The sequence below is a fragment of the Cupressus sempervirens genome, chromosome 11, assembly GCF_028749045.1.
Source record: "Cupressus sempervirens isolate cs-2001-9-10 chromosome 11, ASM2874904v1, whole genome shotgun sequence".
Taxonomy (NCBI): Eukaryota; Viridiplantae; Streptophyta; class Pinopsida; order Cupressales; family Cupressaceae; genus Cupressus; species Cupressus sempervirens.
Genome location: NC_143128.1, coordinates 447098205 through 447117555, shown reverse-complemented (window position 1 = coordinate 447117555; position 19351 = coordinate 447098205). Strand labels below are relative to the sequence as shown.

Below are 19351 nucleotides of genomic sequence, written 5' to 3'. Positions count from 1 at the left end.
ACATTACACAATGATGTACTTGGCTATATGGGTTTTTGATGGCTTAGATTTAGAGGTCTTAAGATTTCAGTCCAACTCCCAACTCACAAAGTTATCTCAAATTGTTATAGAGGTTTTTTAAAAAAAAAACAGTCTACCATTCCCTTAGAAAACTTGTAACTAAAAATTCATAACCATCTCTCAAAGCCAATGACCTATTGATAACTTTTCCAGACACCTTTTATAGTGTTCAATAATATATCAAAAACTTTTATCTTATTGTTTTGGACAAACACCCCTTGTTCGGTACTGTTTCATATTTTCAAATTTATTTGTTAAGAATATTCAGATTCAACAACAGTTACTTCTTCAAAACCTGATCCTATGCATCACCATGAAAACCAATACTTAGAAAAATAAACATATATATATATATATATATTCAGGAACAATCAACGTCTAAACTCAGTTCCAATAAATATTATGAACTTCCTCCAACAGACTCGATACATGTATGATTATTATGTTCTTTCATAATGAGTGAAACATAAAAACCCGATTGTCACCCACAAATCTACTCTGTGATCACACCTTTTCTACTAAAACTTGCATATGCTCAGTCAGTGCCATATAATACAAATTAGATTCCTACATTCCATGAATATCAGGCCTACATATTCATGGAACGGTCTTCATTCTTCTAAAACCCTACTCCAGTAACCATAATAGTCAAAAAAACAATTTGAAACTTTACAAACTAGCGAAATAACCAATCCACTGTAGTGTTTCAAAATTCATAATAGGTAAGAAGAATGATTAAAAAAACCTATCAATGCATTCAAAATTCAATTCAAACCAATGGAATCTCAACTAATAGTCGACTTGCAAGAAATTGAAATTCTATTCTTTAGTGTTGCAAACCCGTGTGCATCAAGTTTTTTCTCTCTCTCCCATAACAGAGACTCCCTTCAATATATAAAACATCCTAAACTTCCTAGAAAACTACTTCAACCAACTTGCATCGGTTGGATTGAATAGTTTAGTTTTAAAACAAATTGAAATTCCCTCTATGTCCCTAACTAGCCATTTAGTTTAAATATTTGAATATTTAAATAACCAGAGGCTTTATTTTAATATGCAAACCTTAATTTTAATATCCTACCCAACCTAGACTCATAAAACATTATGAAAAGCATTAGTAAACCTTGGACAACATTCGTCCATTACATCCAATTCTTGTTCCTTTGTGGACATTACAAAATGAAAATATGCTAATACATTATACTACTAGAAGGTCATGATAGGTGCAAGGATTGCCCAATTAATTAGTTGACCTCGATTATGCCTCCGATCCTCCAAATTTGCTTTGAATGTCCTTGATGTCTCTTTCATCTCTGATTCTGAACTAAATGTTTGAGGTGCTCCTGCACCACATGTCCACTAAATTTATATGTTAAAAAGTGTGATTACTTGATACAAAATTTCTCAAATAAATTATAGATACACAATGTTATTTTTTAGAACCACTATTAAGATAAAACCAACTGCATAGATCTAATGAACATATGTTTTAATATAGACAACACTATTTTAAATAGAGTATATGACTATGTATCACACCAACATAAATATTTTAAACACACAAATTCAAAAGGATATTGACATATAATCTATAAAATAAATTAATAAGAGACCTTGCAACTGATATCTCTTTTAACTTACTTAGCCCATATTCAAGATATCTACAAAGTTAATTATAAATAGGTATGAGTGAATCATATAATTGTTTTGACCAACATTACAAAATGTCGACTGATGTCGGTAGGAGATGATGTTCAAGATTCTCGTGATAACGCGTGATCTTAAAAAGAAATAAAAATCATACCTATTTCCGCGTGAAATTCATTGATTCTCATCCAAATATATGGTTTTGAATCTTGATGAGACAAACAGAAGCCACAAACAAATAAAAGCTCGAAATCAAACAAACAGAAAGTTAGAAATGATAAGAAAATGATAAACAAAAGCATGTCAGCCGGCCAGTGTCTTCGAGGAAAACTCAAGTCTGAATCGAACTTCAACAACGACAAGCAGGGCAAGCTTAAATCATCTTTATTATATTCTGATTCACCAACAACAACTATATTCTAATTTCATCGAAAATAACAAATAAATCTTATATTCTAAGTGTAACCCACTCACTTCTACTTGCTCTTAAGCCGGCCTGCCATGATTTCTCTGATTATCTGATGACCCCAAAATCTGAAACACAACTTCACTCTCTTCTTATCATATTGAGTCTCCTGGTGTTTTTCTCTGCAACTGCAATCACAAATATGAACTCTCCATACCACAAAAGTATTGAAGTCTATTCTATTCTATTCAGAATGATTGTGAATGATCAATTGATTCATGATAATGGTTTTCATAATTGTTGTTTACTCAATTTCTTGAATTGTGCAGGAAACATTTTGGTCCAGTTCAAGCCGTCTGCAAAGGACGGATTAGGGGGAGTTAATTTCCATGAACATGACATGTAAGTTTCTTGATTTTGTTTCCTGATTAGAACAATGTAATGGCATCTTATACAACTTTTAAAATGAATGGTATAAAAGAATGGCTGAAATAAGGGACATCTTGGCTGGGGGAGGCTCCTTGATATAGAGATAAAGCAAGGATAATAATTAGAAAAATCATTTATAGGGAAACTTGAATACTTCCAGTTGGGCTCCTTGCGCGTGTCTTGACATCAAACATAACAGGATCTGTGTAATAAATTGATCCATGATGTTCAAATTCGAAGTATTTCCTAACCGTAGTGGCTATGCAGTCAACTGAACTGTGTAATATATAAGAGTGTTTTTCATAACCAGGGATTTACGTGTAGACTACATTTTTTTATATGAGGACATGATTTCTTGTATATATATGTTCTTTCATCTGCTATATTTATAATTATTCTTTACTGGTGTAAATAAACTTCTTCTATATTTCAATATTAGAATCTCCTATTAAATGAATATGATGGTCTTAACAGTACCTCATATAGTCTTATCCAGCGAGGGACATGGACAACATATAATAGAAGTGGGAAAAGATGGAAACTAAAAGTTATTGCTTAAATAATGAAGATTTACTTTAGAAGTGAATTAAAAGTGAAGTTTGATTAGTTTATAGGTAGCTAACATAGTTAGTTATGCAACATACGGATTGTTGAAAACTAGAACTTGTACCTAAAGAAGGTGCAAAGGATATGCTGATAGGTCTTTGATTTAAACGCATAAATAAAGATTTACATAACAAAAAAATAAAAATAAATTATTAGATCGTAGAAATTTGTAAGGAATAGCATATTATTTTCTTAAAAGTAGTGTATACATTACATGTGGGTAGTAAAATAGTTTGCATAGGAAAAACCAATTGTGATGTCCCATATTAAAATACGTGATATGGATCCTAGAAAAAATTGATAGATAGTATAAATGCTTGCAGCAAAGTCACAAAATGCGCTGCAAACACATGCATTGAAGAGGACACAAGTATCTTGAAAATGAACAACCACATGAGAGACTTGGTAAGAGAAATGGAATATGGAATTTGAGATAGGCTCACTTGTGATGTCCTTGGGATCTAACATATTTAGTACATTGTTATTCATTTTCTTAGTATCATATTGTTTCAATTTGTTAGGATGTTAAACAATTTGATCTATCTTCACCATGGTGATATATCCCTTGTCCCAAAAAGAAATAGTTGAGTATGGAAATATTCTAGAGAAATATAATTCTTGTTATTTTAATCTTAAGATCAATTATAAAATGTTAAACATTTTTTAGCAATTAAACTACTAATGTTTGTGATCTAAATAAACCTTTTTAGAAATCTGAAATTTATTGTAACCATATTATCAAGTACTTGATTTGTAAAATAAATAAATTTAGTAGAGCTTTTAGATTAGACAATTATGGTTCATAATTTACGAGTATTTGTACACTCACTACATATTGATAAAAGAAACAAAACCAAGTAAAATTTTATATATCATTGTGTATTGGTCTAATGACACATACACACACGATTTTATTTAGAAATATTTTAGTTAGTTTTTAGAAGTTACTTATTATATATTATTAAATTTATTAAAAAGATATTTACGGATTTATTTTAACTAATTAAATTGTAAATAATTTTAATCATTAACTAGTAAAATAATAAAAACTAATATTTTCAAAAATCAAGTTCAGATAAGAGAGAGTGTGTTAGCCTTTTAAAAATATATGGAAAGAATGTTCTTTGAAGAGGTATTCAATAGCTCTTTAATAAGTGGAAGTATGTGAGTTTTTTAAAATTATAAGGAAAGATTGTTCTTTGAAGAGGTATTCAATAGTTCCATAATAAGTGGACGAAAACCAAAATACCTTAATGAAAAATAAAACCCAAATCTTAAAGATTTAATAATATTTAACATTTTTGATAGATGGTGTGCATTTTAGATGAATTTAATTGTTTCAATGCATTTAGTCTAAATCTAGTTAAAAATAGTCATAAATTTTTTTATAAAAATTATTTGAAGTTTACTACATTTTATTAAGTTCTAATTAGTTTTTAAAAATAATTAACGATAATTATTATAGATCATTCTATAATTAACTTCAATGCAGATTAACACAAATCTTCCTTTTTTATATTCACAAATCAACTAATCAATCTATAAAGCCATTCCAGCAAATCCTTGTTCTAAGTAAAATACAACTTCAAATATATTATTAGGAATCTATTTTAAGACAATGCTAATCCTAGCATCTAAATTTTTTATTAACCCAATAAAATCATTATACGTACAACTTATAAGAACTTGTTAATGATTTTATATGTACAACTTATAAGAACATGTCAAGTTTTCAAATTTTTTTTTTATGAGTTCATTTACCAATTAGGAAGCAATTCATATTTTTTTTATAGATAATTATAAAATCAAACTTGAAACTACATTTATTATAGGCTTATATTTTTCTGGGAAAGTGTGCTCCAATCCATTAGAAACTTATATATATTTAATTATCAAAATTTTAAAGGCATATTTATCAATTAATTATTTGTAGAATATGATAATTATTTTAAGATAGAAAATGTATATTCTTAAATATAGATATATAAGCAACAATATATAATATTATTTAAAAATATAATACACTATTTATGTAATGAAACATGTAATACCATTTTAAAATCAATACAAATTATGGGGCTCTTATATTTACTACCGGTTAATTCATGACGATGCAACTAATCAAATATTTAGCTCTTGTTGATCTTTCATTACTATTATTTTCCCATAACTTGTTCAAATTGTAATTTATAGAGTGAAATATTGATGATGTTTTGTGTAGTCTGACTTCTTAGTTCTTTCATGGAGATTTTAGTTCTTTTAACACAAGATTTTAATACCCAAACATTCTCAATCCTTTTATAGCATTGAAATCACAAGCTCAATCCAAAATCTATGCATGTGGTTTCACAAGATCTTTAACCATATGTATTATTTGTCTTTGTTGCCTCCTCAAATACAAAATCCATATATGTTTTACATGTATGTGTATGGTTTCACAAGATCTTTTCCCTTATGCATTCTTTTTTGTTTTTGCCTTCTCAAACACAAAATCCATTTCCATTTTACTAAGGAATTTGAGTGAGCATCACCTAGATCTAATGAGTGTTAAGTATTCCATTCATTCTCATGAGAAGTGGGTTTTTTGAATAATGAATATGAATATATCACGAAGAGGAGAGGGGATAATGGAGGTGTGTTTCCTATAATTAGTGTATTATGTCAAATAGTTTTCTTTTGATATCAATGTTTCCACCTTTTTCATATGTGTCTAGTGTGGAGAACCAAGAAGGTGAATGGAATTAGGTGTTACACTTTCCTATTGCATCCAATTTTTTTAGCTCTTGGTATTTTCTTCCATGTTTTATATGATTTAGTTGACCTTAATTAATAGTCACGTTCTTCCAAGTTTTCAAGAATAGAACATTTTGAAAATATCCTTGAGGAAGAGAAATAGATTGAAATTAAAAATGGCACATGAATGTAATTTACATATCTTGGAGAGAATGTAGAGACTTGTAACTTAAAGCATATACGATCCCTAGCTCAAAATGGTTTCAGTTAGAGGAATTTTTTCCTCGTCAATAGTAGAATTTGAATTTTGTTTTATTTTTCCATTCTTCCTTCCATTGGCTTCAATGTCTAAATTTTAAAAATATCCATCTTTGGAACCCCTAAAAAATCTTGTATGCTTTAAAAGACAATTTGCAAAAATGTAGTCATGGGAGAGTTTTATGAATAGGATAGTTTTTTAAAGCTTTTGTGTGAGAGTTATGCAACCATCAAAGGATTTGGATGTAGAAGTAGGACCAAATTTGGTTGACTTCCTAGAATATTGTCTCATAGAAGTCAGAGGAGGAAAGGAAAAGTTTTTTGAGGTAGACCAACAATTTAAGAAATAAGAGGCTGCATAAAAACACACACAAAAAGCACAAAGCGCTGGTAATGTTCATAGGCATTGAAGCAATCAAGAAACTTCTAGGTACTGATTCTATGAGAAAGGAAAAAGAAGACAAGCTATGCATAGAGAGGGATGAGAGGAAACATGAGAAGTCTGCAATAAAACATTGATCTACAAATTTCTAAAACTACACATTCTCTATTTTTTATGTTTGTTTTTATTTTCTTAATTTTTTAGTTGTTTAAAAATTAGAGCACTTTGCTTCATAGATGTAATTTCTTAAGATAGTGGTGTTATAGGTTTCACATTAAGATGATTTCTAATTGAAACAAATATTGATTGTTAATTGAAAACAAATATTGACATGAATGGGAAAATACCAGCAATGAATTTTCTCATCACAAGGAATTACAATTTTGTAGTCTAGCAATATTTGGATGACCCATGCACTAATTATCGACAACATAGGTGGTCAAATCATAAGACACCCTCTTAACCCGATTTGTTTTGTTTTGTATCAATTGTTTTGAACAATGACACGTATTGTCAAGAATCTATTTTGCATTGCAAAGTAATAATTTCCATAAGTATTTAAAGAGGATTACTTCAAGGATAGAACTTGTAGGGACAATGCTTGTCACTCTTTTAGAGATAAATCAAAGTAGTGCAACTATGGATCAATAGACGGGTAGTGATAATTAGTTTGAAAGTTTCTTAAGTATTTTCAACAACTCCATTTTGTGCATATTGAGCAGAAATTACACTTTAAGGGATGATATATCTTTGAGGGATTTTCTCAAACATTTATTGCGAGTTGTCTTTTCTTCCACATTTTGCATACATGTGTACCACAAAATTTACAACCATAATTTGAGACAAAAATCCTATTTTTATTATGCTTTGATAGATATTCATACCATGTTGCAAAGCTTTTGATTTGAAACAAATAGACAATTGTTATAGAGTCTGTCTTCCTACCTACAAATTGTATTTATTTGGAAGTTTCCAAAGTCTTTTTAATAGATCCAATATATATATATATATATATATATATATATATATATATATCATTGCAGTCCATCATACCACATTTCTTTGAGGCATTTTGTCAAACAGTTCCAATGTGTCTTTTCCATAACTCCACATTTTTCATACAATTCTATAGAGTTGCAATTATAGCGTCTCTCAAAATTCATCTATCTTTTAGCTTTGATGAATGTCCATTCCCTATTTCAACGCTCCCATTTTGACAAGTGTGTTTGGGATGATGGTAAAGGTTGTGGAGTCTAGCTATATTCCTGCCAATTTCATTTGATTGAAAATTTTGAAACCTTCTCATAAAGATCAAATTTGTTCATAAGAATTATTACATTCCCCATAAGACCACATTTCTTTGAGACATTTCGTCAAATAGTTCACATTCCTTATCTATGTTTCCACATCTTACTTACATATCTAGAAATGGACTTTCCACTACAAAATCTGACATAATTTATATATCACTTAAGTTTTAATGAATAACCATACGTTGTTTGAACTCCCATATTGGATCTTGAAATTATGGATTCCACATCAAATCATGTTTTTCTAGGTATTTGATCAAATATTTTACGAGCATATTCTATATTCAAGCATTTGAATAGATGTCTATTAAGGTATGTTTGGCTACGAGAATAAGAATATGGGAATAGGAATACATATTCTGGAATTGTTATTGTAGAATAGAAAATAAGAATACGTAATTCTATTCTTGTTTGGTTCAGTCAGAATTTGATGGGGAATTCTCATACCCAAAAATTTATGTTTTCTAAAATAAATAAAATTGGAATAGGAATATGTATTCCAATTCCACTTATTTAGGTGGAATTGCAAAAGCTCATTTTTGGTCCAAAATTGGAATACGTATTCCTATTCACAATTTTGATTGGGTGCACCCAAACAAATAATTTGAAATTTTAAGAATTTACATATGCCTATTCCACTCATATTCTTGTTGCCAAATGGGCCCTTAAGGTACTTTTCATGAAAATATTGAATAGCAATATAATCTTAATCACATAGCCATGAAATATTTAATTTCCATGCCATAAAGTGTTAAGGTGGCACAAGCAGAGACAACATCTAAAATGGTTACTGTGGGTTTCACACCTACCAATAGCATTTGATAAAAATTCTTCAAGTGTTTCCTTGACATACCCATTTTGGGCATAACCTATAGCGTGGAGCAGTGAACCCCCATCAAGCCATGATGTAAACATCTACATAGTGCTAATGACTTCTTAACATCGCACTCCATCCCAGATCATGGTCGCCTATTGGCTAATTAAGGAGGGACTCATTGCTAGCCTAGAAAATCAAATACTTCATGATCCTAGAATTCCATTGTGGCTAAATAGTAGAATATTTGTACTCATAATATTAATTTTTATTTCTTCTTGCTTATTTTAATCAAGTAAAAAATTAATAAAGATAAGTATTAACACATGTTAACACATATATTTTATATGTCTTTATTTTCATTTTTTCTTTCTTTGAATGCTAGAATTTTATGAGTAGTACTTAAATGTACACTAAAATTTTAAACATATATCATGTGTATACATATTCATATAAATGTATACGTATACATGCATATAGAAGTTATACAAACACATATAAAAAGAGAGACATACATATAAATATTATATATATGAGTATGGATATAGATATAGATGTGTGTGCATATTTATATATACATATGTATTTATATAAACTATGTATAGATATAGATGTTTGTATGCATGTATCTATGCAAACATACACACATAGATATTTGTGTACGTATAGATGACAACACAATAGTACATTCTACTTTTTACATTTTAGAATAATGAATTAGAATTTTTAGTGCTCATTTCATTATATCAATTATAATAAACAAACTATATAAAAAATTAAGAATGATCCAAATATTTATAATTTTTTTTAATGTAAATTCTATTTATTTTTTAAATTTATTAAAAATATCTTTATTATATTTAGATAATTTGCAATGATATTTTATTATAAACTTACTATTTTTATTTAGCAGCATGTCTGTATTACATTTTATTAAATAAAATAAAATTCTTCAATATTAATTATCAACTCTATACCTAGTATCTAATTGCTTCATTTCTTTCTTAAATTTCCTTTTATAATTTTCTTTTCTATTTTGATATTCTACTAATATCCTTTTCTTTTTACGTTCCTTAATACTTAGGACTCTCAGTTCTATAGCATAGTCTCTTTTTTAAATGATACATATATATAATTTTCTAATAGAGAGATAATGTTAGAATCAATTTCACTTTGACTAAGCATCTCTAATGGTACAAACAATCAGGTTGGGTGCTTATTATCCTTCGTCAGCACCTTCTCCGTCACCATCATATGGAGCTTTGAAAAACTTCAGAACTGTGTATATCGTAGCACTCTCTATTACGTCAGTTGTATTTCTCATTGCTCTACTCGGCGGTTTCACCTTCTTCTTCCGGAGAAAACGCCTCACCAAGATTTCCCATGCTGAAGATGAGGTGCTGGGTGAGTCCTTCCTTCTCTCCTCCTTATCAGATGGAAAGAAATAGTGTTTCACTTTGGGCAACATAGTTACAATTACAATTGATATTAAGGTTTGAATTTGGGCAACAATGTTTACAGTGACGGCTTAATTCTTCTTTAGTGTGTGATGTTTAAAGGTGGTCATGTTTATATGTAAATTAGAGTTTGAGAAAGCACAAGGAGCACTCATGTATGTGCACGGTGTGCGACGCTTCGCTTTGAAAGAAATGGAAGAAGCAACAAACAACTTCAGCTCAGAGTTTTTAATAGGAAATGGTGGATTTGGAATGGTTTATCAAGGCCTTCTTACCAGTGGCCAGACTGTTGCAATCAAGAGAGCTATAAAAGATGCATATCAAAATACTCGTGACTTTTACAATGGTAAATGGAACTACTCAATTTTTTCATACAAATGTTTTTCATTTCAAATGCCTAACAGCTAGGAAACTTCTTATCATAATAAGGCATGCATGTGCAGAGGTTATATTGCTATCAGAGATTCGTCACAAGAACCTTGTCACTTTGGTTGGATTTTGTAAGGAAGTAGGTGAGCATTTCATGTTTTAGTTCGGAATATATATTGTTTATTTTAATTTATTTTGAATCTATGTATATTTTAAATCTCGATTTCTCTAGTTAGTTCATGAGAAATTATATAAGTTTTATGGAAAAATTATATGATAGTCATCTTTAGATATTACTATTTAGATTATTTCAATTATTTTAAACATTTTTAAAGCACCATTCAAAAATATAATCAATAAATAGATATTAATATTATTATTGTTGATTTCAAACATTTATTATTAAACTATGCAATGTATTAGGACTTGTGAACCTCTTTTGTTCTCTCTTTGTAATTGATATTAATTTTTATTAAGAATTCAAACCCTCTCCTTTGTTATTTAATGAAAACATCACTTTTAAATGTATTCTTTTCTCATCTCATATAGGGGAACAAATTTTGGTGTACGAGTACATACCCAATGGCTCTCTATTGGAACATATTACAGGTACATATATTTCTGTGGAATCTTCACATCCAATTTATTGTGTCTTCAATGATAATTGAGGGATGTTTATACAGGTCAAAAGAATATGCAATTCACATGGATACAACGGGTTCAAATAGCAATTGGTGCAGCAAAAGGTAATAGGAAGTTCCTCTTCATTTCTATTTTGTAAGTTTAAATTATTGCTTAGTATGTGATGTTTAAAGGTAGCCCTCATTTGATAACATTTTAAATTGCTGTTAATTTGAACAATAAGAAGATTAACCCATAATTGGGTGAGAAAATATTTACAAATGTTGTTCCTGAAACTAGATCTATGTGACACATTTTAGATTTTGATTTGTTTAGATGATTATGTAAAATTATACTAATAAATAGGTTCTATTAGAAAAGTTATTAATATGATTTCATTATTATGATTTCATGTATGAATAAGTTAAGCAAATTAGCTTAAATTTGTGTAGTTCTAATAGGAACTAATGTTACCAATCTTACAGTTAGAAAAGAATGAATATTTGCTAGCATTTGGTCAAGTGTAGGGATTAATCACCTGCATGAAGAGTGCAAGCCTGCCATCATCCACAGAGACATTAAGCCTAGCAATATCTTGGTGGACAATGAAATGGAAGCAAAAGTATCTGATTTTGGGCTTGTGAGGGTAGGTCCATTAGGCGGTGAGTCACATGTGAGCAGCCTTGTTAAAGGGACACCTGGTTACATGGATCCTGACTACTGTTCAAGTTACCATCTTACACCATTCAGTGATGTCTACAGTTTTGGCGTCATTCTCTTGCAATTGGTTGCTGCAAGACCAGCCATTGATCTTACCAAAAGGCAACCTCGCTATAACATCATTGACTGGGTGAGTTATATATTCATGCCATACACATCATTCTCTTCTTATGGACTAACACTCACTTTATTTTTATTTTTTTACTAGCATTCAAATTCAATTATATTTTTCTTTCTTGCTTGTGTTGGCAGGCTAGGCCAAGCCTTGTACAAGGTGATTTAGAAAGCATTTTGGACCCTTTTCTTATGATACAGACATATAACAGAGATATGATGTTGTTTATGGGTCGACTTGGGCTGAGGTGTGTTGAAAGAAGTCCTAAAGATAGACCCACCATGAAGCAGATATGGGAGGAGTTAGAGTTCCAACTATACTCTCAAATACTACAACCTAGTAGGTCCTTACTTCATAGACAAGGAGAAAATGTTAGCGATGAGGGGGATGAGAATGAGAGTTCTATAAGCTTGGACAACATTGGGTTACAAAAATTTCAAATTGAAATGGAAAATGTTTCATTTGATGATTCAAATATGAGAAGCTTGGAGTGTGATAGCTTCAGCCTACATAAATTTGAACGAGTAAATGAAGTAGATGATGCAAACAAGACCACCATCAACACTTTTGTCTTCTCATAATTGCTTATAATATTGGATGTGTTCATCAGAAAAATGTAAATTCCCACAAGCTTCGGCTGTTTGATTTAGAAGACTTTTGATTTCTTTGTGGTCTAAGTGTATATTTGTTTGTCAAATAGGAATTGAATGGACCTATTAATATGATTGGAGAGTATATTTAGTAATTTTGTTATATAATTTTTCAAAATAATTAAAAGTAAATCTTCTTTAATAAATATAAGAAAGTTAGTTATTATTTTAAATATAAACAAACTTTATTTTGTCATTGAAATAAGTAATATTTTAATAAAGCTAAATTTTAGGTATCATCTTTGATGGGTATTGGACATTATGAACTATGATCTTAATATTTAAGACTTAATGTGAGCAAGACATTCAAATAAAAATAAGATTTCAATTAAAATGAAATGTAAACTTTAAATTGAATCAATTATAGATTCACCTTTTATAGAATGGAAATATGAAATGTATAAATATAATGAATTAAAGATATGATTTAAAAAATAATGCAATACTTCTTGATAATGAATAGATATGCTCTATAAATGAAACAATGTTAATTTTAATATTACATAATTTCTTAAAATTGAAATCGAAGAAGTAAGATATTTGATTTTATGCATTGTTTATGAGATTGATGAATGATTAGAATACGATATTGGAACATAAGCTCAACAAAGAGGAGGTACCTATTACCTATTCTCTAAAAGGAATTAGTGTATAGAAAAATGAACATTTTCTACACCGAACATTCTATGAGAGTATTGTTAAAATCTCAACCTTTTAAGAACTAGAGACAAGATTAACACATTTAATCATAAACAATATATATCATAATTTAGGCGTATATATAAATTGATAAACAAATGACTTCATCCATATAGATTCATAACTATTTAGTTGGTTGTTCTAGGTTCCCACTCATGCAAAAACATTTGAACACAATCCCCTGCTCATAAGGAATAGAGAAATTTTGATCAAGAAGAAGGGTCAACACAAAATGTGTAGCCTACTCATCTTGTGGATTTGAATGCTCGACCTTATCACTATGTAGCAATAGGTTTTGATCACATGTTGCAATTGCACTTGTGTTGATTTTCCTAAGTTGGTCATGGGGGCTCCTTGAGGTTCTCTCTCCAAGGGTGGTTTCAAGGGTTCTTTGGCTAGTAATTTTTTGAGTTCTCACCACTATTGGTGGATAGATATTTTCCACATTTCCAAATTTAAACCTTCAAAGGAGAAATTTGTGGCCCTTTCCCATGCCAAGATATTCCTTATGGTAGTATGTTTTTTCCATATGTAGAGAATTTGTGGATCTCTACCAATGTTTAGGTTGGTTTGCAAGATAGAACTTAGCTTATGGCCTTCTCTTCTAGATCACCATTGTTGGATAATAGATTCATGAATACACTTGTTCCTTGCTAATATTGAACTATTCCCTTATGTGAGGTATTTCCATTTCTCTTTTAACTTCTTTTCAATAATGGGATTTGGTGCTTAGAAAATTATGGGTTTGGGGGTCCACTCTCTTAGCTAAACCCTAGATAGTTTACTTTAAGCCTCTTATTGAACCACTTAGCATGCATATCATGTGGGTTCACTCCCCTATATTCCCCTTCACTTTTGGGAGAAAAATTATTTGGATGCCATTAGAAACTCTAAATTTAGTTGTTTCATAAAGGTGAATGAGATGATGACAACCATGGATCTCTCTTCCTTTGCATAAATCTTGGTGGGCATTAATATCTCAACACATATACTTGGAGATGTGGTTTTCATGGTAGGGATTATTCTATGGGCTCAATAGTAGATTATGAGGGCACACCTTTTCAATTTCCTTTGTGTTTCTCTACTAGTCACATGATAACTGATTTTCCTCTATTGCAACATAAAGGCTATTGAAAAATAAATTCAATTATGTATTTTCTTTGATGTTATACAAATGTCATATCTTTATCATTTAGTGTATGTCGAGCTCACTCAGGCAATGAAGGTAGTTTCCTGTGTCTGCTAAGCATTCTAGTGTTTGCCAAGTTCAGAAGGTAGTGTCTACTGAGTTTACTCGATGTCAAAGAGAAGTTAGCAGAAGTTGAGTGTTAACTGAGCTCACTCAGTTAATGAAGGAAATTTGGATGGAACCATTGCTAACCAAGATCACTTGGTTACCAAAGGAAGTTTTCAAAGATGCAATGTTAACCAAATTCACATGGTTAACACAGGAAAATTATTTCTGAGTTAGTGTCTACCGAGAAGGGTCAACTAACGAAGAATTTTCTTATTTTGGCATATTGAGTTTAATTGATATGTTTGTTGGTTCTAGCCGACTAAGAAGATGGGTGATCCCACAATAATGGGTTCCACTTTTTGGCCAATTTTGACACTAAAATCAATATTTTTGCAACAAACCTCACATTCGAGTGACTATATCTCTTAAACTATAAATAATTTCAAGATGACATAAACTAGTGATTTTTAGTACTCTGTTCCTACTTTGTAACCATATTTTTTAATCTAAATTTTTATTTATTTATGTCAATTATTTCATCTCCTCCAAAAAGTGGTACATAATAAAATTCAATATTTTTAAAGAGTGATAGTCCATTTGACACACATAATTTTTTTCTAGAAATGATAATGAAGTAATTCTTTCAGGGTTAGATTTTTAACATCAATATGCAGAGGATGCATTTGGTTTGATTCATTTTGGTTGAATATTTTATAGTTAATAAAGTTTTGAAGTGACACCAATCATAATTCAAACATACGTTTGTTTTGACACAGATAATTTGAAGTCAATTTATCATAAACCTATATTTTTTTTGAATAGAAAGCTATCTCAATAAGCTATTTCCTACATATTTTTAAATTTTTTTGACCTAATTTACTAATTTTCCTGAAGTGTTGAAGTCGGTTGATGTTTAATCAGTAATGAACCTATGATGAGTAAACTCATATTTGAAAGTTTTAATGATTAAAATATGTATTATGATTATAGTCATTGGAAAGCTTGCTTTGAGCAGCACATTTTGACATTTTTTATTTTATAGTAGGAGATCATTCTTCTGCAATTGTGGGTGTCAAAAGAGAAAAAAAATTAAGAAAAAGGGGGCAAAATTTTCTTAGTTTTGGGCATTCGTAGTGAACTGGATGTTTGTTGCGAACATATTTTATATGTTTGATGCGAACATTTGTTCACACCGAACATTTGTTCGCACCGAACATACGGATTATATTTTTTTGACCACCAAAAATTTTACAAGATATGTTCGTGTGAACATATATATATTTTATTATGTTAGCGTGAACATATAAAAAAATAAAAAAACTTGACGTCAGCTTCTGACAAGTAGTTTAAAAGTAGTGACAGCGACAAGAAAATCTGTACAACAAAATTTTTATATGATTATTGCGTGAAATTTATCTTGAAGCAAGGGGTATTTTTTTTTGATTTTATAATGGGAAACAAGAAAGGAAGGCAAAGTAAATAAGCAAGAAAGAGATCTGATGAAGCAGAACAAAGCAATCTTCAAAAGACTATGGCATGTTATCATCAAATTAAACAAGGTGAAGGAAATGTTGAAGTAAGGTCAACAAAAGTAGAAGAAGTGCATATGGGAGAGAGGTCAGGAACACTCCCTATGAAATCTCAAACAATGAATGTTGAAGAAAGCTCAAGATCACTCCCTACAGAGGTTCAAATAACAGAAGTCGGAGAAGGGTCAGAATCTTTCCCTGCAAAATCTCAAACAATGGATGTTGGAGAAGGCTCAAGATCGTTCCCTATAGAAATTCCAGTAACAAAAGTCAGAGAAGGGTCAGGATTAGGTGCAAGAACTGGTATGGATGAACTCCTAAATATTGCCCAATTCGTAAAGAATGCTATTTCTCCAAAAAATTTAGATCATTTACTTAAAATGGATGTGGATAAATTGAGAAGACTTGCAGCTAGTGTTAAACCATTAATTTTGTCTAAGAAAAGGTCAATGGATAAGAAGATAAAAGAAATTATGACTCAATTTGATAACACTGAAATACTTGAACAAGCTTAGTTGCTTTCACTTTTTCTTACACAAAAGAAGTTGCAAGAGGCATTGAAATTGTTAGGTGTAGACACAACATCAAAGAAGAGAAGATTTTCTAGCATGCAAACTAATCTGATTGAAAATGTTAAACAAGGTTTGAGAAACATAGGAAAATACTCTTGAACTAAAGATAAGTCCGTGTCAAGAAAAGTGATATTGATGTCTGTTGTAAATAAGAATATGACCCAAAATAGACAAATATCTTCAATTTCGTCTGAAATAGGTTTTAGTAGGAAAAAAATGAGAAAATATGTTAAGAGAAGATTAATTGTGGATGACAATACTATGGAGGGCAATTGGGCAATCATGTCTAGAGCACCTCATTCTAATAGGATTGAAGAGTCGTTAAAAAAATTAGTCATATTATTTTGGATTGATAACACTCGTCCTTCATCAAATAGTAGAGATGTTATTAGGCATAGGATTACATCTGGTCAATATGAACATCACACAAAACATTGGCTGGACACAACACAACATCAGTTATATGTGCCATTTTGTAGTGAACATCCTAATGTAAAAGTTGGGCAAGCGTTATTTGAAAAATTGAAGCCATACTTTGTGAGGTCAAACAAAGTGTTTGAAACATGTTGTTGTCGTCATCATATTGAGTTTGATCTCCATTATTAGGTATTTTGAGAGTTTGTAGAAGACACATATGGTTTTCATGCTGCTCCTCCTAGTAGGAGAAGTGAGTTTATATCATCGATTCTATGTGACAAAATAGATGATCTAGTTGGTCAAATATATTGCATCAAAGGATTATGTGAAACATGTGGTGAATTGACTCTATTTCCTTTGAAAATTGAAAATATTGATGCAACAAAAAAATTGAATTCCAAAAGTTACAAGTATGTCAAGAATGAAACAAAGTTGGGAAAAGAGACAAAAAGGTTGGAATATGTTGAAAAGGAGTTACCTGTTCTAACATTTATGAAAAAATTTAAGAATTTGATTCAACCTTATATTTGTCATGCATTTTTTGCAAAGTGGCAAGCACAAAAATTTCAAACTTTGAGAGATAATTTCCCATTTGGAACGATTGTATCAGTTGTTGATTTTGTAGAGAACTATTCCTTTGTTCATCAGAAAGCAATTCAATTAGATTATTACTTTTCTGAGTAGGTCACTATTATGGTACATGTTTGTTATAGGCATGCACATTTAGATTTGGATGGTGTGTAGAGTACAGTTCAAGCACGAGTAATTAAAAAGGAATATCATTTCTATATAAGTGACGATAAAGAATATGACATTCACTATGTCGAACATTGCTTCAATATCTTCTTTTCTTATTTGAAAGAAATAAACATAAATGTTGATAAACGTTATGTTTGGTCTGATGGATGTGTCACACAGTTCAAATCATCTAGACCATTTTATGCATTATGTAGATATCATCGCAATGAGAATATAAAACACATATGGAATTTCTTCGAGAGTGGTCATGGAAAAGGTGAACATGATGGTGTTGGAGCTTGCATCAAACGTGCTCTGTGAAAGTATCAAATGAATTATTAGGGAGTTCGTGTAAATGATGCACATGATGTTGTTGAATGGTGTAAGACACATTTTGCATTAGATGAGGTTGGGACATCATCAACAACAGGTCAACAGGTACCATATAGAGTCTTTTGGGAGATAACAGGTATGTATGTGTACATCTATTTAATTTTTATACAATTAAGCTATAACATTTTATTGTTCAGTTTTATTTTTCAATTCGTTGAAGTTTAAATTTAAATTGTCCATATTTTCAATTTAATGAACTTTCAGGTGTTAATAGAAAAAACATGCATGGTTGCAAGAGGATAGAAAATACACGTTCCTTACATTCAGTCATGAGTACAAATAATTGCAATTGGACATTGAAAACAAGATAATATTCATGTTTTTGTGACAGTTGCATTGATGAAGATTATGAAGAATGCATCAATCAAGCACGTGGATATACAGGTGCATGGATTTCAATACCACTTGATGTTATTGATACATTTGATAAAGATGATGAAAATTTTGATGATATTCCATTGATTTTTGATGATTATGATCATATCTCTGGATTGGTAAAAGTGGGTAAGTATCATAAAAATTAATTTGAACAAGTGTTATTTAATTATCAATTTGAACTATCTTATATATGTACTATACACATACACATGTATACTTGTTATGTAGGAGATATCTTTGCAATGATTGTTGAGCCTGCACTTAAGCATTTGAGGTCATTTTGAGACCAAAAATTGTGACCAAGTTTTTTAAATGGGCAAATTTTTGTTTTTTTAATAACTAGCCCGTGTTGGTCACAATTGCGACCAATTAGTTTTGTCAAAATTGCGACACACAGGGAAGCATAAAACAAAAAAAAAGGGCAAAACATTTCATTTGGCTTTTGCATGAGGTTCATTTGGCTTTGGTGCAAGCGAGGGTCTCCATCAACATTGGCTCTGCTACAAATCATTGGCTCCACTACAGATCATTTTCATCTGGCTTTGGCGTGAGGGTCTCCATCAACATTGGTGCGAGGGCACGTCTGATCTGGTGCATTTGATTGTAGAAATTTTGAGGGCACGTCTGAAATTTTGAGGAGTTCCATGTGATTGCCACTTCCACACTTTTACTTGAACTCACATTGAATGCATACCTCACCTGACCTCTTGATTGCCTTCTCTTCCTTTCACACTGAGATACTTGTGTTGGTAATAATGGAAGTGCAACAAATGCTACACACTTCAATTTCACTGCATTTACCAAAGACATT

At 30.6% G+C, this 19351-nt stretch overlaps 1 protein-coding gene across 1 annotated transcript in view; it reads left to right on the top strand.

Annotated features, from left to right (window-relative positions):
- Positions 1 to 2007: 2007 nt before the first annotated feature.
- The window catches only part of LOC149530342 (putative serine/threonine-protein kinase PBL22), a 38940-nt gene continuing 21596 nt past the window's right edge, over positions 2008 to 19351 (top strand). Inside the window, exons 1-8 of the mRNA XM_089808187.1 lie at positions 2008 to 2074; positions 2443 to 2515; positions 9853 to 10049; positions 10230 to 10448; positions 10546 to 10614; positions 11155 to 11217; positions 11620 to 11942; positions 12065 to 12174. Coding sequence (XP_089664313.1) covers positions 2008 to 2074; positions 2443 to 2515; positions 9853 to 10049; positions 10230 to 10448; positions 10546 to 10614; positions 11155 to 11217; positions 11620 to 11942; positions 12065 to 12174 — 1121 coding nt within the window. The remainder of the gene's footprint in view (positions 2075 to 2442; positions 2516 to 9852; positions 10050 to 10229; positions 10449 to 10545; positions 10615 to 11154; positions 11218 to 11619; positions 11943 to 12064; positions 12175 to 19351) is intronic.